This window comes from Drosophila persimilis, unplaced genomic scaffold (assembly GCF_003286085.1).
Source record: "Drosophila persimilis strain 14011-0111.01,24,50 unplaced genomic scaffold, DperRS2 tig00000735-arrow-arrow-pilon, whole genome shotgun sequence".
In the NCBI taxonomy this organism is placed as follows: Eukaryota; Metazoa; Arthropoda; class Insecta; order Diptera; family Drosophilidae; genus Drosophila; species Drosophila persimilis.
In genome coordinates this window covers 746,399-773,981 of record NW_020825346.1, presented here as the reverse complement: position 1 = coordinate 773,981, position 27,583 = coordinate 746,399, and the positions used below count along the sequence as shown (strand labels likewise).

Genomic DNA, 27,583 nt, shown 5'->3' with positions numbered 1-27,583 from the left:
ATAAGGCGTTACCTGGCAACAAACGATTGTTTTTTTTTTTCCTAATGAAAGTCGAAAAAATCAGAAAATCAGTGGCAATTCTTTGCTGTCGAAGTACCCTCGGTATTTATAGCCATAGAAAAAAGTTATAGATACAATATCTGTAGTTTTCTTCTGAAAATAAACTTTTTTTTACTTACATTTAGATACTAATAAGATATATATCGTATTAAAAATTATAATATTTAATATTTTTAAATAAAAAAGGTCCCTAAAATAAATATATTTTATATTTAAATTTGCATATTTCATATCTAAATGAAATATTTTCATTCACAGATTAAAAAAAAGTTCCTAAAAATTGAATTTATATTTTTTTGTTATATTTATATTAAATATGTGCTGTATTTTAAATTTTAAATACAGGTTTTAAGCGAATTTCCTGTAATTTCCAAGATTTAATTGAAACATAAGTTTATTTCTTTTTTAATATGCCATTATTTTTCTCAGTGTATGCTTTTTTTGTTATTGGGTTCATATTCGCAGCTTCAAATCCTCTCAAATGCTGAGGCGTAGCCAGGGGCTTGGCAAAGATTTTTGTTTTGAGCGAGAGTCTTCCAAGGTTTCGGGGGCACAATCGATCAAAAGAGTTGTCTTCTGGTCCAAGCATTAATTTTGACCGAGGGAAAGAGGTCTGTGTGGGCGTGCCGTTGGTGGTTTGGATGGGAATTGATTGGCATGGATGGGATGACAATCTATTGAAGGTTTTGATCTCCAATCAGTTATCGGAATCCTTCTCCAGTTACTGGCAAAAGGATAGGCAAGGGTATGCTGTTTTTGAGCAAGGACAGATGGCTTAGATTTACAATGAAATGAGTCCAACACAAAGAATTCATTCCGTTTGATCTGGGCGATCAAAGACTTATTACAACTCTTAGTACAACAGCTTATGCTTTTATTTCTATTACAGAGACCACATTTAGTGCTGTTAAGCGCAGGAAATGATCTGTTATTTGCTGCATCCGATGTGTCGATCGGGGCGTCTGCTGTTTGCACGAAAACCCAAGGTGTTGTTGTTTCAAAGCAAAATTCGAGGTTGGGTTAAACGAAAATTCTTTTTAAGAAAAGCTAAAGCTGAATTTGCCTGGTAAATGTGTCCCTTATATGTAAATGCATCAATAAGTCATCTATTTTTATTCGATCTGCAATTGAGATGCGTTTTTTTTTAATTTCTGCGAAAACGGGAGCACCAATGAAAACCGGATGGGGGCCACAGGTGGACAGCCGCCTCCTGGCCCTTGTTCTTGCACTTTGATGATGTTTCATGTATTTCCCCTCTCGGGCTGCCCTCGCAGCTGTCATTATCTTTCGATCAGGATGTCGTAGAGAGAGAGAACTGAACTTTTTTTCAACCTCAGCAAAAATACGGGTGTATGGTCGGCACGGACCCTAGATCTTGGGTCCCAATTCGCTGAGTAGCCCCTGTCTTTCTTCTGTGTTCTTTGAATCGGTTTATCAATCTTTGGAGCAGTGATTCATCATTTTAAAGATGGCCTAACTCGTGGAAAGATAGCACAAATGATCAATCCGATCAGAGAAGGCCTGTCTCCAAGCAAAGGCTCAAAAAATACACGGTAGCTGTTGAGGTGAAAGATGAGATTGAGGCTTCGGTTCGTTAAGGATCCAGACTAAAATAAAGCTTGAGAATAATTGACTTATGTGCCGAATCATGAATTACTCAACCAAAGCCGATCCCACATACTCGATCCCCAAAGAGACGCAGCGATACATCTAGTAGATATAGAATCCCATTTGAAGGCATCTTCCCCATTTGATCAACAATTTATTCAAGCCAAATAAATGAATACGAGACTTCGGCTCGGCTTTTTTTATGCATTTAAAGCTTTTGTAATGAGCTGCTTCTGCGGCGACTGCGTGACATTTTTTTTTTTCACGCTTCTCGTTTGATGGCCACCGATTTTTCGGTTGTTTTTTGTTTGTGCGGGAAATGTTGTCGCGAGTCGAATGCATTTCAACCTTAAAGCCGCGTATCTCGTATCTGAACTGTTCACAATTTCATTTGCAATTCAACTTCCGTCAACCGTCAGCCATACACACTGTGTGGAATTTCGAGGCAACAAACAAGAAAGGAGGAACGCTGCGGACATCAGCGACCGAAGCGATTGATACCCTATGAATGAAATTTAACATATTGAAAAGATGGGACTGATGAGACAATATACACTCAGAGAAATGTGGCAGGGTAAAAGGAAACACACAGATATTAATATTAAATTAAATATTGTATTTTTTAATAAAAACATGGGGAAATTAAAGAGAACTCACTTTGATTTAAACATAAAAGTTAAAACAAATAAAAATAAAAAAAAATATAAAAAAGAAAATAAAAATATATAATATATATAAAAAATTAATTTAAAAAAAAAAGTAACTATAAATTAAAAAATAAAAATAAAATATAAATAAAAAATAAAGTACAAAAATGTATTTATGAATTTAATTCATTTGTCATTTATTTAATTAAAGTATTTAAAACTTAAAAATCAAAATAATATGTAAAATAATTACTTTATATATTAAATATAATTAATTTAAAATACTAAAAATACTGCATTTAATAATTTCATATTAATACCAAAATTTGGGTGCAAACATTTCCACTCTCGGATTGGAGGCTCAAGGCTCTCTTTTCCCTGGCTGCAGCCGCTCGCTTAGGGGAAATTTCTGGAGTAAATGCAGTACATGAAATATTTGTCTGTTTTCTGTTAAGTGCGGATCAGGAATATATCTGAAAAAGAAAAGAGTTTCTGATCTGATTAAAACGACCATACCCTTTTCAAGGGGAACACCCAGAGATACTATAACCAGCTTCAAAATAGTATCCGAAAGATACGACAGATACGAATGAAATGAAATGAAATGAAATGGTTATGTAAATGCAGAAACTGAAATGAAAATGTAATTAATGAGCATAAAATGCGGAAAATTGTGTGGAAAATATACGTGAAACGAGTTTTTCCATTTGTCAACATCTACATCATCATCGTGTGCGTAGAGACGGGGGGAGGGGGGTGGGGCCTGGGACATTGTCAAATAAAGTTGGGGCCCCACAAAATGTTTGGACAGAGCCAGAAAGAGCCAAGCAATTGCTCTGCACGGGGTTTTAATTAAAAAAATACTTATGTATGAATGTGCGACGAGTGTATCTGCAAGATACATTCAACATTCACTTTTTTTCGTGCCTTTTTTTTTTTGGTTAGTTTTTTGTTTCTGTTTTGCTCGCTGCTTGTCCACACATATGACGGTTTCTCTGCCATTTTCACCATTTTATTATTCCATTTGTTTGCCTGGAAAACACCGCCCCATCTCACGATTCTGCGATACTTTCGATAGACATAGATCCTCGGAATGGGAGTCGTTCCCTCTGTACCCCAGATTCGATCGTAATTATGCCCGAAAGGGAGCAGAGCTTCCATTTCATCTTCGGTGTCTGCTTCAAACCATTTCTTATATATTTCTGGACCCATTACAGATATATCCTGGACTGTGTGCAGAATGAGTGCTACAGAAAATCATATAAGATGGTATTTGTCAGAGTCTATGGGTGTTTCCTTGACGAAGTCTCCCCTGGATTCTGTCCAACCCTAGCCTTCGTTCAACCTCAATAGTGATCTCATTATTGTCATAACTTCTATGCATGTTTAATCTACACTTTATTGTATTTTCTTTATTTTGAAACGCCTTTTGCTGCCCACTTGAGTTGTCATTTGCATCGCCAGAAACCTATAACTCTTTCACAATTTGTTTCAACCCACAGAGCCCGAGAGCACGTACCACGTACTACCGCAGTCCTCAGCCTCATCCTCGGATCTGGCGGGCCAGTCCGCGCCTGTCCGGTCGCAACCATCACCTGTCGCATGAGCAAATCGTGAACGTTAATTAAATGTCAACAGATCCAGCGACAAAGGAGCCAGGCGGGTCGCTGGAGAACGGGGTCCGAGAAGCCAAATGAATTCGAATTGAAATTGAAATTGAAATTGAGAATCCGTCGGCGAAGAGTCGCGCAACAACAAAATTGCGAAATTGTGGGCAAAATATTTGCATGACTGTCAAATAAATCAAAAGTTTTAAGAAAGCGAAGCAGCCAAGTCACAAAGAAGCGGCGAGATTGGTAAAGAAGCAACGAGAGAAGAAGGATAGATGTAGCGAGAGAAGGACAAACCAGCGAGCCAATCGAATAAGCAGCGGGAGATGTAGCAAAGAACTAAAACGAGAAGAGCAGACAACCAGCGAGAGACGAAGATAGGCCTCCAGAACAGCGAGAACCAGCGAGAGGCTCAGATAAATTCGAAGAAACAACAAGAAGGCAAAGAAGCAGCAGTAAAATGGTTAACGCCGTAATGGATGCCATTGCGGTAAGTAAAAGGGGGAAATACAACGAGCAAGACGTCCGCGTCGCTTATTAAATTTAATTTAAAATATAATGAAATTTAATTTTATTTTTGTTGTATTTTTTCTCCAAATTGTTTTATGAGATTTAAATTGAAAGTGCTCGCTCTCCCTCACGCTCCCCATTCCCTTCCTCATTTGCTAATAATCCCACTTCCTCTCCATTTCAATCCCTTTCTGCCCTACCTCTCTCGCTCTCTCGACTCCTCGCTCCCCACTCGCGTATATTGCCAATTGAAGTTTTGTTTGCACTTCAAACACAAGAAACTCTGCGGTTGGGTTTCCATTTTATTTTCAATTTTTTAGCCCCCTGGTTATTTGATACCCTGCCCTTAAAGAAGGGTTTTTGAAGTAAGTACCCAAAATGCGTCGAGGTCTTGCTACCCATTCATCGATGGTCACCCATGGCGCGCTATGGATGAGCCTCGTCACGAATATATTGCCCAATTTATCGAATTTTTCACATATGTATAAGTTCTTGTGAAGGAATTGTCGACCGTGATATCAGCGATGGCTGGTCCACCCGTGAATTCGTCGAGGACTTGCTAGGGACTAGCTAACGTCACGAATATCACAAAGAATATCCTAGCGATGATATTATATCCCTTTAAATGTAGGCCATATCGATAGTATTGATAGTCAATGTCCAATATGTCCAAATCCCAAACCCCAGGGCGAACCCAAATCGTAAGAAAAATCGATATCGAAACGTAAATATTGCCTTCCTGATGACCCAAAAATCCCCCTGCTATAAGGAAGGGCATTCGATGCCTCGGCAATTGATTTTGGTTTTCATTTCTTGTCTGTTTTTTGTCGTTTTTTTTTTTTTTTGGTTTCGTTTGGTTTTTGCTTGCTTTGCCCACATTTTCAATTTGAATCTGTTTGCTGTGGCAATTGCTCAATTGGCTGGCGGCTCGTCTATGGCTCTGTCTCCCTTGTCTGACCGTCTCTCTGGCTGTCTGTGCCTCTAGTTGTGTGTCTGTTTGCCTGGGAGTGTGGCTGTGGCATTATTACATGCTAATCCATATGTTTAAGTTTTTTTATTTTCTTCCACAAACTCCATTGAGGCGTATACGTGATGCCGATTCGATTGGGAGATGAGGATGAGATGAGATGATGCACAAAGCCATTTTTGGCCTGGAACTTATACACTATTTATTTTTTTATAAATTATAGAAATATTTTTAGATTTAACACAAAACTTCCCATAAGCGAATAGCACACGATGCCTTTAAAGAGCGGCCGTGTGCCTTGTGTGGGATTTGTTGGGGTGGATGTGAATTCGGGTGTGACATTCAAATGAAAGCAATTTCCAATTCCCTTTCCATATGCTTGGATTTTTTGTTTGCCTTAGAACTCCCTCCAGAAAGCCTCCCCTCCAGACTGTTGCCAGTCTTTCCAGATTCCCAGATTCCCCGATTCCCCGATTCCCCATTCGTTTTGCACTTCACTTTTCGTGCAGAATTTGCCTACAGTTTGCCAATTTCTGCGCCAAAAGAAATATTTATAAATACACAGAAAAACAACACAAGAAACAAAAAAAAAAAGAAAACAAAAAGGAACTCAAAACGAAGTGGAGATCAAATTAGCACAGAGCGTGGGAGCCGGTTTGTTGTGTTTGCTGGGGCTGGGACTGGGGGCTGCTTTTTGGCACTTGGCTTGGGAACACGGGTTAACCATGTTGCATATGAGGCAGGGCAGGGGCCAGCCACAAACCCGTTATTATTGCATTAGCCAAGACAAGACAGTGGAGCGCGTAATTATTGGAGATCGCCACAGTCGCAGATCCGCGACAGAGCCACAGCCACAGCCACAGCCACAGCCAAGGCCTGCCACCGGCGCGCCGGAAGTTCAGACCAGTTGTGGCAGGTACAGCGGTACCCCACCCAAAGCACCCCACACCCAACACCCCACACTCCAATCCGATGCATGCCCCACCACCGCTAGCCGAATGTTTGTGTAACGGAAATTCCTCCGCAAAGAGACACGAAACGACACGAACGGCACCGAAGGCTAAGTCCAAGTGGCCTCTCTCTGGGCCATGATTTTGCGAATCAAATGATTCCCATGAGCTGTCGCCACTTGAGACATCCGTTCATTAACCCAGAATCGAGCTGGAGATTTGCATGCCACTGCAGAGAGGGGGAGACAGCCTCATAGAACTTAAATACCAATCAATCGCATTGATTGGTTTGATTTTCAATCAAATCGCTGATCGTTTTCATGGCATTTCACGGTATAGACTTGCTGCTTGGTTCTGAGTTGCGGTTTGAATGCGGTTCGACAGTAACTAAAGCTGGACAGGACAAGCAGCGAGTAAAAGAGAAGCGAGAGTGGAAGAGAAACCAGGAAAAAAATAACAAAAGAAATCTATGGAGTACAGCGAGAAAGTACAGAGCAGAAAAACAACTAGCGAGAGGAGAAACTAAGAGAACTGGAGATATAAAAGAAGCAGCAATCAGAAACGACGATAATCAGCCAGAGCTGAAGAAAAACCAGCGAGAGACACAGAGAAAAAAGCACAAATAATCAGCGAGAAAAAAGATAAAAGAAATACTCTCGTTGTTTCTTACCAGAAACCACAACGAAGATACTCGCTTCTCTCGCTGCTTTGTTATTTCTCGGTCTCGCTGATGTTTTCTTTTCGCTTTGTCTCTCACATCTTTTCCTCTTGATTTCCACTCGTTGCTTTTATATTTTACTGTCTCGCTAATGTTTTTTCTGCCAGCCCCACGCTAGTTCTTTAGCTACTAATAAAATGACGCCAAAAGCTATGAAAAAAATCTCTCAAAAATGTATCCTTGTACGAGTAACGTGTAACGAGAGATTTTTCTTGGGTTCGAAAGTACTTCGAAGGTGGTTCTAAAACCGCATCTGGACACATTGGACTGTGCACTTGTGATTGATTTATTGTTTAGCTTCTCACTAGATACCGCCCTGTGTGTGTTCTGTCTGTGCTACATCTCTCATTCATTTCCATTATTGCAGCTGCTCAGCTCTTTGGCCAGCGATCTGGATGTAATGCTGAACGATCTTCGATCAGCGCCGAGCCATGCAACAGCGAATCAGCAGCAGCCGCTGCAGCAGCCACAGCAACAGCCACAGCAGCAGCTCCAATCAAGGCAACTGCTGCAACCGCTGCATCATTGGCAAAGCATTAGCAATAATAATCTGCCACACCCAATGAAGACAATCCGATCCGCAAATCCGACAATATCCGCACAAAACTGCCCTCAGAATAATCGCCGTCGGGTGGCACCCAAGCCCTTGCCCCGGCCACCGCGACGCTCACGTCCGGCCATCGCCAGTGCAGCGGCGGCTGCAAGGGAGGCTGATGATGCCGAGGAGGATACGGATGCCAGCGATTTGGCCAATATGACATCACCGTTGAGCGCCAGTGCGGCGGCCACACGGATAATGGGCCTCTCCCCGGAGGTGAAGAAGGTGCAACGCCTGCCGCTTTGGTGTCATCCCCATGCGCCTCCATCAGTGCAGCCGCGTCCCCAGCGACGTCCCAGCCAGCGCCATCATCATCATGGGTAAGTCATCATCTTATGCCATCCCATTCCATTGTTCTTCATGAGAAAGGAACGCCTCTACAGGTGGCAATGGTCTGTGAACAGTTTATGCTCCGCTGAGCGCTTCATGGGAATGCCAGTGGCATGCATGGCTGACAGCCAAAAGCACTAAAGTCATGGCCAGAATGTAAACTGTGGAGAGAGCAATGCGTTGGGCAACGAACGAGGTCACCATTTCGGTGCAAAAACTCCTCTCCCAGTGGACAATGGGTTGGAGATCCATCTGATCAGTGGGCAAGAGGAAGATCGTATTGGTGGGGGAAGGGGAAGGGATTGTACTAATCGTACAAACCGTATGCTTAAGATTGCAAGGAATTTTTTAGGACCAGAGTTCTTTTCCCAAGAAAATCCCTCGGATATTTTGTAGGTAACGATCAGATTTAGAAAATACAATGAATATATTTAAGAACCACCAAAAGATGGGGGATCTAGCATTAAGAAGTGAAGTTTAACAGATAGATCGGGGTCACCAGCCGTCATCGGCGGCGGTAGAAGGACAAGAGACGTTGGCTAACCTTTGACAAGGGTCGAGTCGGGTCGGGTCGGGTCGGTCGTCTCTAGCCCGCACTGCTCGATCATGGGGCTTGAAAATTTCAAGCTTAACCTTTTCATCAGCCCCCCCCACACCCACACCCACACCCACAATCAGAATCAGAACCAGAAAAAGCCACTCCCAGCCGACTGCAGCCATTTGAAGTGACAGTCAAGTTGTGGCCACCAGACAAGCTACAAGATACAACTAAAATGCGTAACAGGGATACGCCGGGTATGTACATATTTAGATATTTTTGTAATACCATATAAGCGCAATATGTTTAGCATATAAATTATGAGACCCCAGCGCCGACACCGACTCTATCGACCCTCATTGTGGGTCGTGTGTGTGTGTGTGTGTAGGCGTCAAGACATTCTAGATATTGAGGAAAAAACACACCCCCCCCTGCCCCCCTGCCCCCCAACCACTGGCCAAAATGAAGTGTTATATTTTATGTGGCAATGCCGCCGGAATGCCCCAAGAAACAACAGCCGACAAATGTCCGGGAGATGACAGAAACCAAAGACAAATACAATGCTCCATAAACTTGAGTAAATATGAATATGTCTGGCCCAAAAGAAGGCGCCCCCCCGCCCTCCCGCCTGACTGAGAGAGGGTTGAAGGGTTTCTTGCTGACAGCCGGAACCGTCCATCCCCCTCCCCGAAAGCCTGCTGGTTGCTGGTACAAAGGGTTGTGGGGTGGGTGTGTGTGGGTTTAGCTATTTATTAAATTTGTTTACCCCCCAAACACACACACACACACGCACACACACACACGCACACACACAAGTAGCGTATCCCAAAATGGAATGGTGTTTTTGGGCTTTGGCCTAGGGATGAGGTTACACGAGGCCGGGAATGAGGATGAGGCCAAGAACATGAGCTGCGTAACTAATTTGCCTAAAGTGCACGATGCCTCATCAACATCAGCTACAACGACTACAGCGCACAGTGGCATGCAACACAGAGATATGGTGACGATGCCTGTCGCAGAGTGATATTTCCGCAAGGAACCTGTTTCAACCAGTCAAACAGCTCCTCGCTAGACTCGACTACTGCCGAACAATCCTGCCTTCAAAGGCCACCATTGCCTGCGACTTGATGACATTATGCCTGGTGGTCCGCTCCCGCAACGCGCTCTCCTTTCGGGTCTTATTTCGACCGTTCGCGCTCCCTCTCTCTGGCATGAAACATGGCCTCCAAGTGGTTCTCAGCGTAAAATAAGACCCGAAAGAGAGTGAGCGGACCACCCTGTACACCCTGTCGCTCCTCACTGAAAATATTGGGATCCAAGAATTCGAATGCCACTGAATAATAATATATCTTTTCCTCTTAGTTTCCGCATTTTTGTGGCACCATTTTCGAACCCGCTTCGTGGCACTGTGGCTGGCGCTGGCTGGCACCACAGAAAGTTTTTCGTGCCACCAAAGTGTTTTTGCGGCTGCCCCATTCTTGCCCTCCCGACTCTGAAAATTGATGATGTCTAGGAGCAGGCCATCATCACCATCCTTATCATCATCAGGGGCTTGATGATTGTCAAAAAGTTTATGCAATCCGAGAGCGTTTTAAGTTTTTGACGCAGTCAACGAGGCGGCGTCCAAACGGATGGCTCTGGCTCTCCTTCTGCGACAGGTGTTTGCTTTATTAACTGTAGACATAACCGCCTCCCTCTATGAGAAGCAGAAACACTGCTAATGCGCCTGACATGTAAACAGATTAACATAATTAATTTATTTGGCTCCTGTCGCTCCTAACGAGGAGGACTCGTTAAGGAGGACTCTATGGGGAGAAATGGAGGCAAAAATCAATCCGAATGTGGCTCGAAATGGCTCGAAATATGGGTCGATAGGGTGCCACTTTCCTTTGCCACAAACACCTCGATACCGAGGGATCTTCGACCTGTCGCACCCTCCATTCCCTCTCTATCTATACCCACACAAGAAGGCTATGGCAGAAATGTATCCCATGGTTTGAGATTGAAATCATGAATGGGCACTCATTAAGATGCTTGTGAGATCCCCGCTCCCTCTCTCTCTCTCTCGCCGCGAATCGATTGCGAGATGGAATGATTGATCATTTTTGCCTTTTCTCTCGCTGATAGACAGAGCCACGAAAGAGATCTCTTTTGTGTTTATATCAATCATATTTAGCATACAACTGTCTGTCTGTCTGTCTGTCTGTCTGTCTGTCTGTCAGTCAGAGGCGTGCCCAGAGGCCATGAAACATGAACAGATTTCAATGCCAACGCGTTGTGTCGCTGTACGGCTCAAATTTCGCCATACTCGTGCTCTCGTATTCCATTTACTGTCCACCGTCCACCGTCCACTGTCCACCCACTCATTAGCAAAGCTCTCACTTATTCATCGCACATTTGCCACACGGACGAGGCTGTAAATTTCCCCAGACAATAGACAATGACCAAAGACATAAGACATAAAAAACTGAAACCCAGAAGAGAGCCCAAGGAAAAGCCCCTCCCCCGAACCTTGAGATACCCTTTCGAGAGCATCCTTTTTGGGTGGAGATTCAGTAACTTGCTTGATCAAGAAGCTGGCCAAGAGAAAAACATACGAAAACTAAACAAACAAAAAATATTAAGCGCAAATCGAACAACGGAGACAACATCTCAACAACAGCCTTGAACGTTTGGCAACTCAATCGAATGGAAGCGAACGCGGAAGAGCCCCGGGAAGGGGCAGCAAGGATCCCTGATTCCGAGTCGATGCTGGTCCTACAGGGAATGGTGTTCTTTGGCGCTTGGATATATTTTTTGTACTTTGTTGTGTTTTACAAATATGAAACACAATCCGGCAATGAGCTGTAAATCGAATTTAATATATTATATATATATATATATTATAGAAATTGTGGGTCTTCAATGGAGAGTCGGCATGCCCTCTGGCAGGGCATTAAAAGCTGGAGCTGTGGATGGGGCTGGTGGGATGGTGGGATGGTGGCAGCAACTTTTCAGTGACGTAAATTGCATATTAAATTTTACATTTTTCATATTTATGCAGCCGCCGAGGCAGTCGTAAAGTGAAAGTGACTCGGTCGTTGGGGACGCTTCGGAGTCCAGGAGGACCTCGAGGAGGACAAACAACATTTCAATTTACGAAAATATTCATTATGCTCAAGTGGCACACGAGGAGAGGAGTCGCGCTAAACGGAAGCGGAAACGTGCCACAGCAGGCAAAAGGTGACCCCCCTCGTTCCCCTCGTTCCCCTGCCCCGAGAGCCACTCATTTGGCCATTGTCAGGCGGTGTTTTCTTCATTGTCGCTGTCGCCTGCCTTGTGCCTTGTGCCTTGTGCATTGTGAAAACTTTCCATAAAGTTATGAAAAGTCATTCAAGTGCAGAGGAGGACGGAGGACTGTCTGCCACCCCCTTGGCACCAGTGTCCTGCCCCAGAGCCGGGAGCCCAACGACTTGGTGACTTTGGAGCACTTTGTGCTCAACCACGCCCCCTCTCCCCCCCCCCCCCCCCCCCCCCCCCAAAAAAAGTCTGAGTAAACTCCAAGCTAAACAATAAAGCCGTCAAAAACGTGCAGCCACGACAAGGATAGTGTTGTTGCCGGAGTCTGAGAGAGAAAGAGAGGTCCGCGTACTCCCGTGCTCCTTGGCGCCTGTCACCTCCATCAAAATTGTGATCTAAGCTGCAACGACAAGTGGTTTGAAGTGCCTGCCCGAAGGGTATCCAGGGCATTCTCAATCGATTGGTCGCCTTCCACTTTAGAGCCATGAATATTCCCTCGTAAGTCAGCAGACATCACTTTAAGGAGGAGTTCTAATGAAAGGCCACCAAAAATTCATTAAAAACTATTGAGTGTTTGAGCTAAAATAGTGACAAATGTCAGTCAGTACCACGAACCTAAACTCTAGTATACACTCAGAGAAAAGAGGCCCACAAATGGTAATATTTACGATTTGCCAATAGATTTGCACCGAGGATCGAAAATATAACATTTCAATGAACTTATTTGGCTTCAAATTGAATACTAATAAACCCATATTATATTTCGATTAAAAAAGGGTTCGCTTAAGTCCAAAACATGGGCGCTGCAGAGCTTCGGGAAGCCACGCTTTTGATGTACACAAAAAAGGTAGAATAAAAACATTTCCCCCAGGTTTTTTTTAGGCGATTCAATAGCATATTATGAGCTCTATGTTTAGTACAAAAGATATGGGGTTCAGCCAATTTTAAGTGTCCATTATGATAGCCACAAACATGGACAAATCTGCGAACGAGAACCGAATATTCTAAAGCAGTTTATTTGTTTTAACTAGAGGATTATTGTAGGTTTTTATGGAGTATTTACGGTATAAATTATCTCTATGCGTGTTTCGTTTCCTCAGTTGGTTTTTCACAGAGACTTTGAGAGAAAACTTTTAGCAAGAATCATAATTCTTATAGGAGAAAATATACCCAAAAAGTAATCTTTTGATTCCATTACTCTACACCGACTCTAGTCCTGGCAAATCCGCGGGGAATAGTCTAAAACGAAAAGAGACCACCCCCATTAGCCGAGCTCGAGTCGAACATCAATGTGGGGTGTCATGCACACGCATGTATATTGTTTTGCTGGGCAATTCTTTGCCCGAAGCAAAGGTGGCGGCACAAAGGACATCAATGATTCGTCTTGAGAGATGTTTTGTCTGTAGCTTTCTCTCTCTCTCTCTCTCTCTCCCTTGCTCTGTCAGACTTCTGCCACATTTCCTCTCATTGTGTCTCCTTGGGTTTTGAGGCTTAAGTGGAGCTTTCGCCATTACGTTCGACTCCTTGGCAGCTGTGTTTCCTTTAAGCTCATTAACTTGCCGTGCAACACCGTCATGTTGCATGCCCCGTGCCAACACCTGCCACACGGACCAGACCGGCTTTAATGTCATTGCCAGGACATACACACAGAGTCTGGCATCCGTGGCACTTCAAATCCACAACCACTCCCCCTCCTCCTCCCCCTCCCCCTCCCACGATGCGTTCATGCGTGCCACGCTCCTCGCCGCTCGCTCGTTCCATGGCCTGCAGTAAATAATTGTTGGCCAAAAGGTTGTTGAAACATTTAATAAAACCAATATAAATCATAACAAACACTTAGCCCGACAACAACCACAACCGACAAGCGGAGAGGAGGCGGCAGACGACAGACGGCAGTCGAGGACATGTGGCATGGGGGCAACGGCAACGGCAACGGCAACAAAGCGGAACTAAAATTCCAAAACGTTGCCCATTTCTGGCCGCAAAAACTTCAACCAATGCGAGCAGGAGAATTCCGCACCGACCTACGGACACCGGGAGGTGGTACTCGTCCCTCCGTCCCTCCGTCCGTCCGTCCGTCCGTCCGTCCAATGACAGGCGTATGAGCCAAGAGGCAGGGACAAGGGACAGCAGGGAGAGAGATCCCTCTGCATTGCTACGCGTGAACGCACCTTTGGCCGAGACTCTCGCCCTTCCTCTCTCTCTCTCTCTCTCTCTCTCTCTCTCGCTCGCTCTCTGTCTGCATGCCCAGACACCGCACTGTGGTCGAATGTTCTATGAAAACAGCTGCAAGTACATACCTTTCAAGAACTCTACTTACAGAATATACTGTATCAAAGCACGTATACTCGTACGTTACACATTTAATTTCCTAGAATTTAATTCTCTAGAATTTAATTTCCTAGAATTTAATTCTTAGCATTTACTTTTCTAGAAGTTTTTCTGGAGATTTAATTTCCTAGAACTTAAAATTTCCTGGAATTTAATTTTCTAGAGATTTCATTTCCTTGAAGTTAATTTTCGAGAGATTTAATTTCCTAGAATTTAATTTTTGCAGAATTTAATTTCATAGAATTTATTTACCTAGAATTTAATTATTCTAAAATTTCACTTTCTTGAATTTCACTTTATAGTCTTTAATTTTCTAGCATTTAATTTTCTAGAAGTTTATTTTCTGGAGATTTAATTTCCTAGAGATTTAATTTCATAGAATTTCATTTCCTATAGATTTTATTTCCTAGAATGTCATTTTCCAGAATTTTATTTTCTAGAACTTAAATTTCTAGAATTTAATTTCCTAGAATTTAAATTTCTAGAGATTTAATTTTCTGGAATTAAATTTTTTTTAGAATTTAATTTTCTTGAACTTAATTTCCTGGAATTTAATTTTTCCAGAATGTAATTTTTTCTGAATTAAATTTTCAAGAATTTAAATTTCTATAGATTTTTTATGATTGTGTTTTTCACCCTGCGGCTGCTTCTTCCTCTTATAAATTAATTGTACAAATTCCTGAATCTCCCCCAAAGGATGGTCTCTGTTGGTGCCAATTGCTTATGGGAAATTTGTTCAGCGAAAGGGCCACAAACGAAAATTTTCTTTTAGATTTCTTCAGTATTTTTGTGGAATTTTTGCGATTATCCAGAAGTAAATACCATATATGTATATTTGAAGCTTCATTTCTTTTTTTTTCTCTTATGATACCCTGTGGCAGTGACCCCGGGTGGCACTGTGCCTGGGGCAGGCTTTGTCGCCTTCTACATAGTTTCATGTCCGTGTCCGTGTCCGTGTCGGTGTCGGTGTCCGTGTCGGTGTCGTCAGCAGCAGTTTCCCCATGGCAACATCTAGCAGCGGCAGCAGCGGCAGCAGCGGCAGCACCAACAAAAATGCGCAAAAAATTAATTGCTCCGCATAAATCAAAAGACTTTGCTATCCGGACAACGTCCCCACTTTGCCTCCACACACACACACACACACACACACACACACACAAGCACTGCCCCCAACCACACTGTGGCTGCCACAAGCCCCAGTACCGTGCATCTCCTTTGCGGCTTCTCTGTGGCACTTGTTACTATTTCTGATTTCCATCAGCACTATCCTAAGGCAGCAGATCTTAAGATGCAATTTGAAGCTTCATTGTTTCTGCTTTTGCGTCGCGGCATCAAGGCCACATTTTGTAGAGCCAGAGGGGGCAGGGGGTGAGGTCCAATCACCCCCAAAGCGAACAGCAGCTGTTCCCCCATGCCCATCGATGGCCGGAAGTTTTTGGCATCGAAACACGCCAGAGAGGAGAAGAACAGGGAGCCGTAAACAAGACGCGGCCCCATCCACCAGCCACATGCGAGTATCTGCCATGGAAGGCACCCACCCACCCGATTCCGCATAAACATCGACATCATCATCATTAACGGCCATCGCTTAAAGAGATGCCTGATGAATGTGTTTTTTATGACTGTCGAGAGCGCCTCCAGAGCGCATCGCCAGCACCGTTGCCGCACTTCAATCGAAGGTGTTTGTCAAAAATTTAGTTTTATTTTAAACATATGAAGTTGGATCTGCCCTTCGCTGGGGTTCCCACTCAGGAAATAAAGAAAAACTTGGCTTGATATATCTTCAGGTAAGCTATTTTTGAAACGATTTTGGGGCTATATTGGTAGTTCTAAGTATGGAGCTTGGACGGAGGGAATACCCCAGAGGTTGTCGAATCGGGGCCGGCCTAAATGACGACCAGTTCCAAGCAGGTTTTCTGTCTGCCTCTAAGGAAGGTTCACAGTGCATTCAGGCATATTCCTGTGGAAAAGTCCAGCCATGGCCTGCCCGCAGAACTCCATTAAACCAGTGTCCATAAGATTCTGGCTGGGATACACCATTTAGGGGTCTCCTATGTAGACATATCATGGAGTTCTGTCATGGAAAGAACGACATAAACAGCAGGAATCCCCTAATGGTTAATCGTTTCGATATTATGCGAATGCTACCTCCGTGTACCGCTGGGGCAGAAAGCAGACCGCGATCTCTCTCAACATTGCTCTCGATTGTGATGAAAGATGAGAAAAAAACAAAGAGAGAGAGTGAGAGCGAGAGCGACAGCTAGCTGTGTGCCAAGGGGGTGTTGCCAGATCTCACGGCATTGCCATATAAAAATTCAATCAGAGATGTCTTTGCACCTGCACACCTTTCACATGCTCTAACAAATTGTCGATTTATTTGTTGCTCCTCATAAACTATAGCTTTTTATGCGGATCATAATTTTCTAGCAGTTTCCCCCGAAGCACTTGGCCAAGGCCGTTAACCGTTGGCCTCTCTGATTGCTGTTGCGCCCTGGACACTAAATAATAGTCCAAACAAAAGTCAGAGACGGAGACGGAGACGGAGTCGGAGTCTGAGAGCATATCACGCATACGTCAGAGGGTGCCGCCGTGTCGCTCATAAAAATTAACCATGCATAAAGCGACTCTCAGACCCGAGACCAGAGGCCAGAGTGACACGAGGAGTTCATAAATAATGCTCTAGCGATTTATCAGCCAGAGACAGTTGCAGTTGCAGTTGCAGTTGCAGACTCTGAAGCGAAACACCCAAACACAGACCACAAAAAATAGAAACACCAACTCCCAAAAGCCGCGACTATTCAAATGCAATTTGGCAATAGTTGTAAAGCCTGTAAAACCATGGGGGGACAAATTCCAGACCGAAACTGGTCTGAGTTCGTAACGGTCTGTGTCTGTGTCTGTATCTGTATCTGTGCCTGTGTCTGGCTCTGACCCGGCCCACGATCTGTCTGTTTGTTTAGCCCCGTTAAGCCTCACACTAATTACACTTGCGCTTTTTACAAATCCAGCAAACACACACACGGCATTTTTCTTAGTCTGGCCACAAAAAACGAAAACGAAACCTCCAACATATTTTCATTTTCATGGTCAAAGTGTCAGGTCGAATGGGAATGAGAATGAATGACCAGGACCAGCACCAGGACCAGGACCAGGACCAGGACCAGGCCCAGAATGCGCTACCCTAAATGTGAGTTAGGACTCCCCCAAGCTGGGGAGTACAGACTCTCTGTCTGTGGCTTGCAAATCTTGATTTAATTTCCGGCTTTTAAGCTGAACCTCAAAATAGTTGTGGCCCCATTAGGCTGGACATACTGGCGCTCCATTCTCCATGTTCCTGTGTGGCAATAAAAAGCATGTTGCGTTGGGTTTTCTATTGATAATTTTTAGTTAAAACAATTGAATTTGAACTGGAACTAACTAAACCAGCTATAACAAGGGATCGCACAACGTGTAGGGCGTCTGCCTTGTTATAGCGAGGCCTTAACGACTGAAACATGAAATGGTATTGAACGTGTGTGTGTGTGTGTGTGTGTGTGTGATCTGTGGGCCTTTAGTCGCGCTTGAGATTCCTCAGGCGCTCACTGACAACATTTTCCAGCTCCTGGACAGCCCCTAGATCTAGTTCCTGCAGCATATACAATACGGCTGTTAGAAGATTTCTTTCTATGGGCTGTCCACGACGCCTGTTGTTGCCCCCCGATGGATAGTTGACCAACGGCTGGGGCGACTCCATGTTGCTGTATTGCCAGCTGTGGGTGGGGAGAGAGAGAGAGGGAAAGTTAATCCTTCACCCTACTTCGATCAGAGAGGGTAGCCCTTACTAATCGTTGTCGCGTGTCTGCCATTGTGGTGGTGGCAGTGGGGCATTCCTCAGTCTGGGTGCTCGATGCGGACTACGCGGCTGTTGGTGCACCATCTGCTGCTGGCTGCGGCCGCACGATTGCCGGGACATCTGAAGCTGCATCTGATCGTGCACCCGCTGCAACTGCTGCTGCTGATGCTGCTGATGCTGCTGATGCTGCTGCTGCTGCTGCTGCTGGTTGCAGTTCCAAGCATCGAGATCTCTGGAGCTCGGACCAAAGTCCGACGACTGGTAGCTGGCAGCCACGGACACGATGGACGACAGGCGTGCCAGGCGCCTTCCACGATACTCCCCAGAGGCGATGGAGCCAATCGGAGTACGGCTACGGTTCGGTTTAAGTGCCATCGAAGGAGCAGCTGGTGCTGGTGGTGGTAGCTCCTGGTTCTGGTGTCCGGCTGTGAATGGCACAAGCTGTACCAATTGGGCCAGCTGTTCCCCCATCTGGGCACTCAAGCAGCGCCTCTGCTGTTCATCGGACTGCTGAAAGGCGTCCACGGGGTACAAGGATACCTCTGGTGGCTTCTGCAAGGCATTTGTGAGCTCCTCCGGAGTTACATCAACGCGATCTATTTTTTGCAGCTTTGGAAAAGCGCGGAGCAGGATATTTCGATACCTGCGAAGAGAGACCACTCGTTAGGGGAGAGTACTCGTTAGGGGTGACCACTCGTTAAGGGAGACCACTCGTTAGCGGACAGCACTCGTTCAGGGAGAGAATTGGTTAGTTGGATGGTGTACAGTACTCACTCTGAACCAGCACATTCTGCACAAGGATTGGCCTCCAGGGCCAATACCGTGAGATGTTGCAGGTCTCTCAGATGCCTAATCTCATTGATGTCCTCAATTTGATTTGATCGCAGGTACAGCTGCTGCAGCTTAGTGCAGCCAGCGAATACCTCCAGTGACTTGATCGCGTTCACCGACAGAGCGACTATCTCCAAGTTGGGCATGCTTTGGACAATGGAAACGTCCGTCAGGTCGCAGTTGACGAAATTTAAGTTCACAACTCTATCGAGAGCAGACTCGCGGGTCTTGTCCAAAACCATTTCCTCTAGTAGAACCCTCATGTTTCGTTTGTGTGTGTTTCCCGATAAATCTCAACAAAAAGCCGAATAAAAATGTTTTTTTTTTCCAAAATATTTGCTCGCCCGAGAATATGACCGTTTGAGAGACGAAAGTACTATGATATTGATGCCTAGGCACACTAGATCTATGAAAATATACTAAAATACACAACCAAAATATTTATCACAGGTAAGCCATGACCAGTAGAGGCTTGAAATTTCTCCTAGGCAAACAGCCACGCGTGAGCTCCATGCTCTGTGGATAGCGTACTCGTTCCTTTAAGCCCAAACGAAAGCATTACGTTTTCATGGACCGAATAACCCAGCAGCCATCTATCCCAGACTTTATGACTCTTTCTCTCTGTCTCTATGTCTCACAAAGGGGGACTGCCACCTTTGGTCCACTCTATTATTTATTTATAGAGAAAGTTGGCAGGGCGTGAGGCCGTGAGGTCCCTTTGCTGCTTGGCCGCCCCTTCATTGTGTGACAAATGAATTTGGGTCAAAAGTTGTGCAAATTAAAAAAAAAGCAAAAAACAAACCAACGAACAAAGAAAGTATCCTTGCGGTGGCTCCTCCATGTGTGTGGGGATATGTCAAAGTTCCTTCAAACACCTTCAGACCGAAAGATTCGTCTCGGCTTTGACCCACGCCCGAATGACATTCAACTGGTCGAACAAATTGCAGTTTTATTTCCATTCACGTAGTGCCCCGACCCCACCACACACATGGGTGGAATGTGAGTTGTAGGGCATCCCGAAAAATGTTACAAAAGATTTACGCCTCCGCCTCTGCAACCATCCCATTCCCCATTCGTGGGCAATACCATTATTTTTTCAGTTTTCTGGTTTGAGTAATGGATTAGATTTTTACTCACTTGTTTTTTGGGGCAGCACAGATAGTGCTGGGGCTATATCCCCGGCGCGGAGAAAGGGTACGGGAATAAAGTTTAAAAGAACTTTGTAACCGGTAAGACGGTGAAAGCATCTTTAAAGGTCCAACAGACTTTAAGGGACTCTAGATACAAGGCCGATGGACAACATTCTGACAGACACAGTGAAGGTTAAACAAGCTTTAAGGGAACCCAAAATCGTATCACGAGAAATGGAAGGATATTTAAGGAGGGTACCAGCGAAATATTGAATATGTCGCTCATCCGAAAATGCTGATTGGTGCTATGGACAAAGAATATGCCCACACCAGTCCCTCCTCTGATTCCACTTCCATCCGATCGAATTTTCCGCTACATGCCATATCCGCCAGTGTACCATCGAAACGCCCAGCGGAAGGAGCATTCCACATCTGTTCACCGCCTAAAACTTCTGCCATTAGGCTCTTAAATTGGTTGTTTGTCTGTTAAACAGATTCTTGAGCTACGGGAGACTGCTAATATTTTTGTACACCTTTGATTGGTTGCAACTACAGCCACACTGCCGCATAGCTCTGCAAAAAGCGCAGCTCTGAGCTCTGCAAACTTGGCAGCACAGGACATTGACCAGTAGTCGCCCATTTAATGACTTTTGCCGTAGCTGCAGAGACGCAGCTCTCAGCAGAAGAAGGCTATAAAAGCTGGGCATGCCCTTCCTAAACGACATTTCAGAGATGCCTACATTGTGTCCCAGGAAGATCGCAAACTGCCAGAACTCCTCGATGGGCAGCGGTGCCACAAGGGGCCCCTAGCGAGCCTGGCAGCCGCCTAGCATACACCCTTGATTGGCCTTAAAGAAGTTCTACCAATACCGCCGAAATTCTTGATTTCAGAATGTCATCTCTTGGCCTACTTTCATGTGGGATTTCTACAAACCAAACACTTGGCACTTCTCTGGATCGTAGTAGTAGTTCTGACTAGCTTAGTCGATTGTGTGGAAGTTGTTTGCCAGTTGAAAATAGTATTCAGTTCGAGACGCACTTCAGTAAATAAAATAGATTTTGCAGGTTTTTTGAGAATTGTGAGTGTGATTTTTTTTTCGGAAATATTTTCAACGATAGGCGGTGAGTGTTCAAAACTGTAAGTGTTGTAAAAAGGAACCGGGTTTCTCTGTCTCGAGTGTGAAAATTTTGTAACTCAAATTCCCGCTTACAGTTCTTTGCCGTTTCCTTCGTTCGTGCAGTCGTTACTTCGCTGTGTTCTCGCTGGATTGTACTCGTTGCGAGTCTCCAAAAAAAAAAAGGTACATTCGCTCGCATGTTTAATCCTTTTGTTCTGTTCGGTTCTAATTCCTGGCTTTCATTAGTTTTGTTTGTTGAAGATGATCAAAAATGTGGTGATGCGTGCTGCTGCCGTCTCAATGACGGTCTACCTCACCAATTACGTTGGTGTTTGGGGCACTCCGGAGGACTCCCAACGCCTGGTCAAGTCGATTGGTGTGCCTGTCGACGCCATGGTCAAGTGGTTGGCCCCAACGGACTGGCAGGAGAAGAATGTCTACAATGATGGCGTCAAGAAGAGTTTTGCGCTCATTTCTCAACTGCCCGAATACATATCGCGGGCCAATCGACAGCTGGCCTATAGCTTCTGTGACTTGTCGCATCCGGAAGTGTGGATGTGTCTGGCAATGCAAGATCTGAACCCCTTTGCCAAAAGAGCCCTTGATTCTGAAGCTTCAATCGAAGAGACTGATGAGAAGCCAGGGCCGGCAGCGGGCGTCGAGGTGGACGATCTCAATGCCGAGATCGACAACCCAAACTTCAATGACCTGTCTTACCTAAATATGTGGGAGTATTGGAAGCAGCAATTACACGCTTCCGTTCAAAAAACCAAGTAATGACTACGATTTCCCACGAACCAATTCAAATAATACTCGAAATTTTCAATGAAATTTTAAATTCTGAAAAAAAATCACATTATAATTCGATATAGGTACTATTAAACTCTTTCGAACAGCCTTCCTGGTCACTAGCTTTCCTTCCTTTCTTCCATTCTTTGCCAGACACACGGCAAACAGTGTCGTCAGCAGTCGACAGTCGACAGTCAACAGTCAACAGTCTATTAAAATGCCAGTCGAGCCGCCAGTCGCATCTACAGTCAAAGCCAAGCCGTGCGAAAAAGGATGTCCCATCCCCGAACCCAAACACACACCCATACCATCCCCATTCCGCCTTTAACCAAACCGAAGCGAATCCAATCCCATTCCAATAGAGGATTCTCGGGCTGTACTGTGAGGGGGTGGGGGGGTCGAACATGCGTTTTAATGTGACCCTTGCGGGGTCATAAAAATGTTTGGGGGTTTCTTACCTTTTCCTAACACACTTGTAGGCCATTTTTGTATAATACTACAGGGTACACTGGGTACAGAACGGTATACTCGTCACTGCGGTGACGGCCCACTCTCGATAGATCCCTGAAGTAAACTGGAGTACAGGGTATCTTGACGCCTCAATCCTCCACTTGCATCACTTTTTCTTGCTATTTCGTTCTCTTGGGATTTTTCCTGCTATTGTTCTTCGTTCAGGACTACGTTTAGATGGGTGATTCGTGGTTTTTCCTTTGGTTTTTGTCGATTGATTTTGATCCGCTTTTATTGTCGAATGATAAACATCGCCGTCGATGGCACTTTACAGAGCAGGGCAGGGCAGGGCGGTGGGACTGGGGCTGTGGGCCATAAAAACTTTGGTCTACAGGTGCGGTATCGAATCCGAGAGGTGGAAAGTGGATGAGTGTTTTTGCATGGAATTACCTCTATGAATACAGCTCCGGGCAATCAGTAATTGTTTTTACTCTAAAAAGGCTCTTAATGCCAACTGATTAATCACCAAACCGACTTTTTGCTGATGAACTTGGGGCTCCAAGAGTATCGGGTACAACGGGTATCGGGTATAACTAGTATCGAGTTTAAAGAGTTAAGGGTATATCCAGTTTTTGGTATAACGAGTATCGGATACAACGAGTAGCGGGTATTACCAGTTTGTGGTATTATAACGAGTATCGGGTACAACGAGTATCGGGTACAACGGGTATCGGGTATAACTAGTATCGGGTTTAAAGAGTTAAGGGGTATAACCAGTTTTTGGTATAACGAGTATCGGATACAACGAGTAGCGGGTATTACCAGTTTGTGGTATAACGAGTATCGGGTATAACGAGTATCGGGTTTAAAGAGTATCGGGTTTAACTAGTATCGGGTTTAAAGAGTTAAGGGTTTAAAGAGTTAAGTGTATAACGAGTTTAGGGTATAACGAGTATCAATTATAGCGAGTGTTGGGTATAACGAGTATCGAGTATAATACTCTTTAAATACCGGGTATAGAAAATGGGTTCGATGCCGGGGGTTTTTATTTTTTGGCCATTGGCTAGTGTTATTTTTCTTTAATTTCTCGACCCAAATTCCCTTTCAATTCTTTGTGGGATTCCTTCATTCAATTCCCTTTCAATTCTTTCGGATTGTGTGTGTGTGTCCAACAAACATAATCCGCGTTGTATCTATTTACATATTTATCTGCATTTTGCGGAGGATTTATTTCTGTGTGTGACTCCTGATAAAAGGATACTCCTGGCAGCAGGCGTACTACGTGCCGCATCTTTTGGCTGACTCTTTAACCGCTTATGCCCTTAGATTTATAGTCAAGGATTTTATTTATGTCACCTCCTACTTTCTTGCACCATTTTTCATGCGGTTTAGCATACAAAGTGTCTGGCATGGTCGAGGTAGGGGGGCGGGGGGGACTCCGGGCTCTTTTAAACGTTGCATAAAATCAATTTCCCAGCAAAACTTCAAGACATTTGGTTTGATGATGAGGTAAAAGTGTTGCAAGTTTATGTTGAATGGCCATGGAAATGGCAGTCACAGCTGGCGGCGCCCCCAAAAGAATGGGGGAGCTCTGGCTCCCCCGTCAAGAGGGTGGCGTCGGTGGCGGTGGCACATTTGGCGCCCACTCGTGCCATGTCTTGCATATTTAAGTTTCGCCCTACCCCCCATTGTCTTGCGGCTCCAACTCCTGCCATGTCCATGATGTTTCCGTTTTAGTTGTTTTCCTTGTTACCTGGATACTGGATACGGGATACTGGGTATCCTGCCTTCATTAGCAGTCCTTGGTCGCCCTCTCTCTTTTGAATCTATATTTTGCTACTGCATTCATTTCCGTTCACTTTCAATTCACTTCCTGTCTGTCTTTCTGTCCTTCTGTCCTTCTGTCTTCCTGTCCTTCTGTCTGTCTGAATCCGTTTATTAATGAACATCCACTTGATGCCCGGATCTCCACTTCATTCCGGATCCGCTTCCCAAGCGCTCCTCAAGGAGCAGCCAATTAGGACAAATGCGTGTGCCTGTCTGTGTGAATATTTTGTGCTAATTTCCGTTTAATTGTTTAATATGTTGTTTGCATTTTCTATTAGCACATCTTTCCGGCATGCTCATTGTTCTGGCAATTATTAGCAATCCCCTCCTTTAGAGATTGCACTCCGGCACGACAGTGGAGGCTACTAATCGAGTTAATAGTCGAAAATTAACTGCCAACTCTTGATGAGGGTACACCCACCCACCGCCACAATAAAGAGCGAGTGCTTTTTTGGGGGAAGAATGGGTACCCATTCGACTCCAGGTACAACCACTTTCCCATAAGCGAACGCCTTAAAGCCTTTACTCTTGAAAGATATCCATTTGTGGCATTAGATATCAGCTGATCCATCGAAATTCACTCGTTGCCGAGAACCAACGAGAATCCAGAAACAGAATACACGCTTGTAAGAGCTGCTGGAAAGAAAATATCCAATAAAAAACATATCTAAAGGATGAATACTAAGAATTCACATGCCAGGAATTAGTTTCCATCTTTCGGTGAAAGCAGAAGGCATCTCGATGGCAAATCCCCGAGGGAGTGACCTCCGCCCCACCTTCTCCGCCGCTGTGTGGCTCTCTCTCTCTCTCTTCTGCACTAATTTAAATCATTTTAATGGCCAAATACCCCAGCAGCCAGGGCCCAACTAATTCTCGCACAACTCCTAAGACACGGCAAATCCCGAATGCCATAAATGCGGCGCTGGGGCTTAGCAATGGCACCAAAAGGGAAACAGAGAGCAAACCAAACCGCGAAACCATCTTTGGAGGATGGTTTGCTCCCAGCCTTGCCTTGGAAGTTGGCAAACAGACAACGAAAACCGCAGGCTCCATTCGCAGGCTCCTTTCTGTGGACTCCAACCATCCACTGGATGCAAGGAATTCAACTTTCAATTGTTCGCTTTCGCCTGCTTCTGTTCCTGTTCCTGTTTTGGGTTACTTCTTTCCATTTCCATTTCCATCTCCCTCTCCATTTCCGCTTTTCTTTTGAAAGTCGTAATAGAATAAAGTTTGCACCATGGGAATTTCGACTGTTGTTTTTCCAGCTCCCAACGCTCTCCCACCTGACCCACCACCCATTTAGACAGACAAAAGTACATAGATCTTATGTTTCGTTGTTGCTTAGGAGCGTCCTTAGCTTGTTTCCAGCTTGTAATCCACTCAGCCCCTGACAGACAGACACTCCCGCGCTCCTTAGGCCTCCCGCTCTTTTGGGATAAAGGTAATCCCAGGCACGACTCGAAATTGTGAGGGGTTTTCAGAGTTTGAGATCATTAGATGTTCGTTCTTGGTATACACAGACAGAAAAGATAATTGGTAGATCTCATTGCTGGCTGTAAAGAATGTTTGTAAGATACATCGTTTAGATACAACATTTAGATTGATTTCCGCGAAAGATACTCAGAGGAATCTATGATGTGGCTCGTATATCGTAATGCGGCAGCGCACCTCGGCTCGGTTGGGCTTCTTTTCTGTTTTTGTAGAACAGATACGACATTTAGATTGATTTCCGCGAAAGATACTCAGAGGAATCTATGACGTGGCTGGCGTCTTGTGATGCGGCAGCGCCCCTCGGTTCGGTTGGGCTTCGTTTCAATCGGGTTTCCGGATCTGGAACTGATTTCAAGCGAAGATATCATTTAAATCTTATTGAATTGAGGCGCCATTCCCTTTCTTGTCCTTTAGAGCATTCCTTAGTCGATTCCTGAGCCCCTTTTGGCCCCTCTCTCTCTGTCTCGCTCTGGTTTAAAATTCTGACGGGGAGGAGTACGAGTATCTGCTCACCTACTTACGATGCCGGCTGTCGGCTGTGTCGTCTGTGTCGCCCGTTGTGTTGTCTGGGGTGTCTGCTTATTGCTTTTATTTATTCACTAGACATAACTCCAATCCAATCCCCCTTCCCCCCTTCCCCTCTCTGGTAGAGTAGTCATGTTTTTGATTTGTTGTGGCCCGACGGCGTTTTAGCAGTCGCAGGTGTTGCCTTCCTTTCCTCCCTCCCTCTCTCTCACTCTCTGGTGTTTATGACAAAAAGTTTGGAGTTTTATGCCAGTGCCGGGAAGTATGCAAAAATGTGGCCTGCCCGGCCCCCGTCTGTGGGGCATAAAAAACGCCGCCCGAAAGTAGGCAACGCCACATTTTTATTTGCCCATAATGTTGCCCGTTATAGTACGGGGTATCAAGTGGTGTCAAGAGGGGTATTTGGCTCAGGCAAAAGGGGAGCATAATGGATATGATATGTACAAGATAATCCCCTGGAAATATACCTTTCTCCCTTTGTTTCCTCTCCTGTGTTTCCCCACAATTAGCAGATTTATTCTTAATAAATAAATAAATAAATGGTTCAGGGACCGAAGCCGAAGAACGATCCTTCCTTTCCAATCACGTTGTGGCTGTTCTTCGAGTAAAATTATGGGATATTATAGGTATTACTGGCTGCAGATCTCGGATAAAAAGTCACAATTTTTCAAAACCAATTTAAAAAATTTGTTGTTAAACAATTAATGAAAAATTCGTTGAAATCTTTTATTTTATTTTAATATTTATTGAATAATTATAAAAAAAAAATTCCAAAGAATTTGTAAGCCTGCCTAAGAAGGGGTATCTTCTAGTCGCTTTACTTTGTAGACATGTTTTTATATGTTTTCTACGAGGGGGGGAGTGGCAGTAAAACAGCAGCATAGAATCGAATGGAAATGGCAATGCCGAAGGAGGAGGGCAAAGGAGAGGAAAGGAGGGGGTGGTGGAGGATTGTCAATCAATGTATGGCCACCGGTCATTGATGGGATTTTGATTTGCTTGTCAGGCGGCGACGATGTCCTTGCCGATGTCCACCTCCTGGCAAAAGCCAGCGATTAGGCTGGCGCCGCCGTTGGCCATAAAACTAATCAAGTTTAAATGCGATGCTGCCCCATAAATGTTAAGCTGCTTAAATGGACCATGCCCCATGCCCCATGCCACACACGCACACACACACACACAAGCACAACCCACAGGAGAACTAATTAAGTAATTACTTTTCGGTCATTAAACGAAATCGGAAGAGAAATTCAACTTCAATTTGACTTGATACTGTCTCTTTGGACCTGGCCCTCTGTCCATCAGCCTCGCACTTCAGCCCTTTTGCCCTTTGCCCTTTGCCCTACGCCAGAACTTTTTCTGGGGTGATTGGGGGGGTTGGGGGGCAGAAGTTTTGATGCTCATGTATCGATTGAATCGACGACGCTGAAATATTAATGATGGA

General features: G+C 44.6%; 3 protein-coding genes across 3 annotated transcripts in view; 2 read left to right on the top strand and 1 right to left on the bottom strand.

Annotated features, from left to right (window-relative positions):
* The window catches only part of LOC6599221 (protein sprint), a 110,417-nt gene that overhangs the window by 4,518 nt on the left and 78,316 nt on the right, over positions 1 to 27,583 (top strand). The window contains exons 2-3 of the mRNA XM_026992526.1: positions 3,818 to 4,415; positions 7,438 to 7,988. Of these exons, the coding sequence (XP_026848327.1) occupies positions 4,386 to 4,415; positions 7,438 to 7,988 (581 nt within the window). The 5' untranslated portion in view covers positions 3,818 to 4,385. The remainder of the gene's footprint in view (positions 1 to 3,817; positions 4,416 to 7,437; positions 7,989 to 27,583) is intronic.
* Positions 17,518 to 19,130, bottom strand: LOC6599225 (uncharacterized protein F09G8.5). Its single transcript, XM_002024279.2, has 3 exons — positions 18,753 to 19,130; positions 17,968 to 18,621; positions 17,518 to 17,895 (listed from the first exon to the last, which is right to left on the bottom strand). Exons 1-3 carry the CDS (start codon positions 19,070 to 19,072, stop codon positions 17,697 to 17,699), a joined length of 1,173 nt encoding a protein of 390 aa, XP_002024315.1. The 5' UTR covers positions 19,073 to 19,130; the 3' UTR covers positions 17,518 to 17,696.
* Positions 21,035 to 21,954, top strand: LOC6599224. The gene is made up of 3 exons (XM_002024278.2): positions 21,035 to 21,077; positions 21,153 to 21,240; positions 21,304 to 21,954. The coding sequence occupies exon 3, from the start codon at positions 21,319 to 21,321 to the stop codon at positions 21,832 to 21,834; it is 516 nt and encodes a 171-aa protein (XP_002024314.1). The 5' UTR covers positions 21,035 to 21,077; positions 21,153 to 21,240; positions 21,304 to 21,318; the 3' UTR covers positions 21,835 to 21,954.

What these genes read in the sequence shown, in the direction of transcription:
- LOC6599225 (XM_002024279.2), bottom strand. Translation starts at nt 19,072, where the DNA reads ATGAGGGTTCTACTAGAGGAAATGGTTTTGGACAAGACCCGCGAGTCT. An exon ending in GCAGAATGTGCTGGTTCAGA is followed by an intron (nt 18,622 to 18,752) that starts GTGAGTACTGTA and finishes CTCTCTTCGCAG; the next exon opens with GTATCGAAATATCCTGCTCC. An exon ending in CAGACACGCGACAACGATTA is followed by an intron (nt 17,896 to 17,967) that starts GTAAGGGCTACC and finishes CCCCACCCACAG; the next exon opens with CTGGCAATACAGCAACATGG.
- LOC6599224 (XM_002024278.2), top strand. Translation starts at nt 21,319, where the DNA reads ATGATCAAAAATGTGGTGATGCGTGCTGCTGCCGTCTCAATGACGGTC.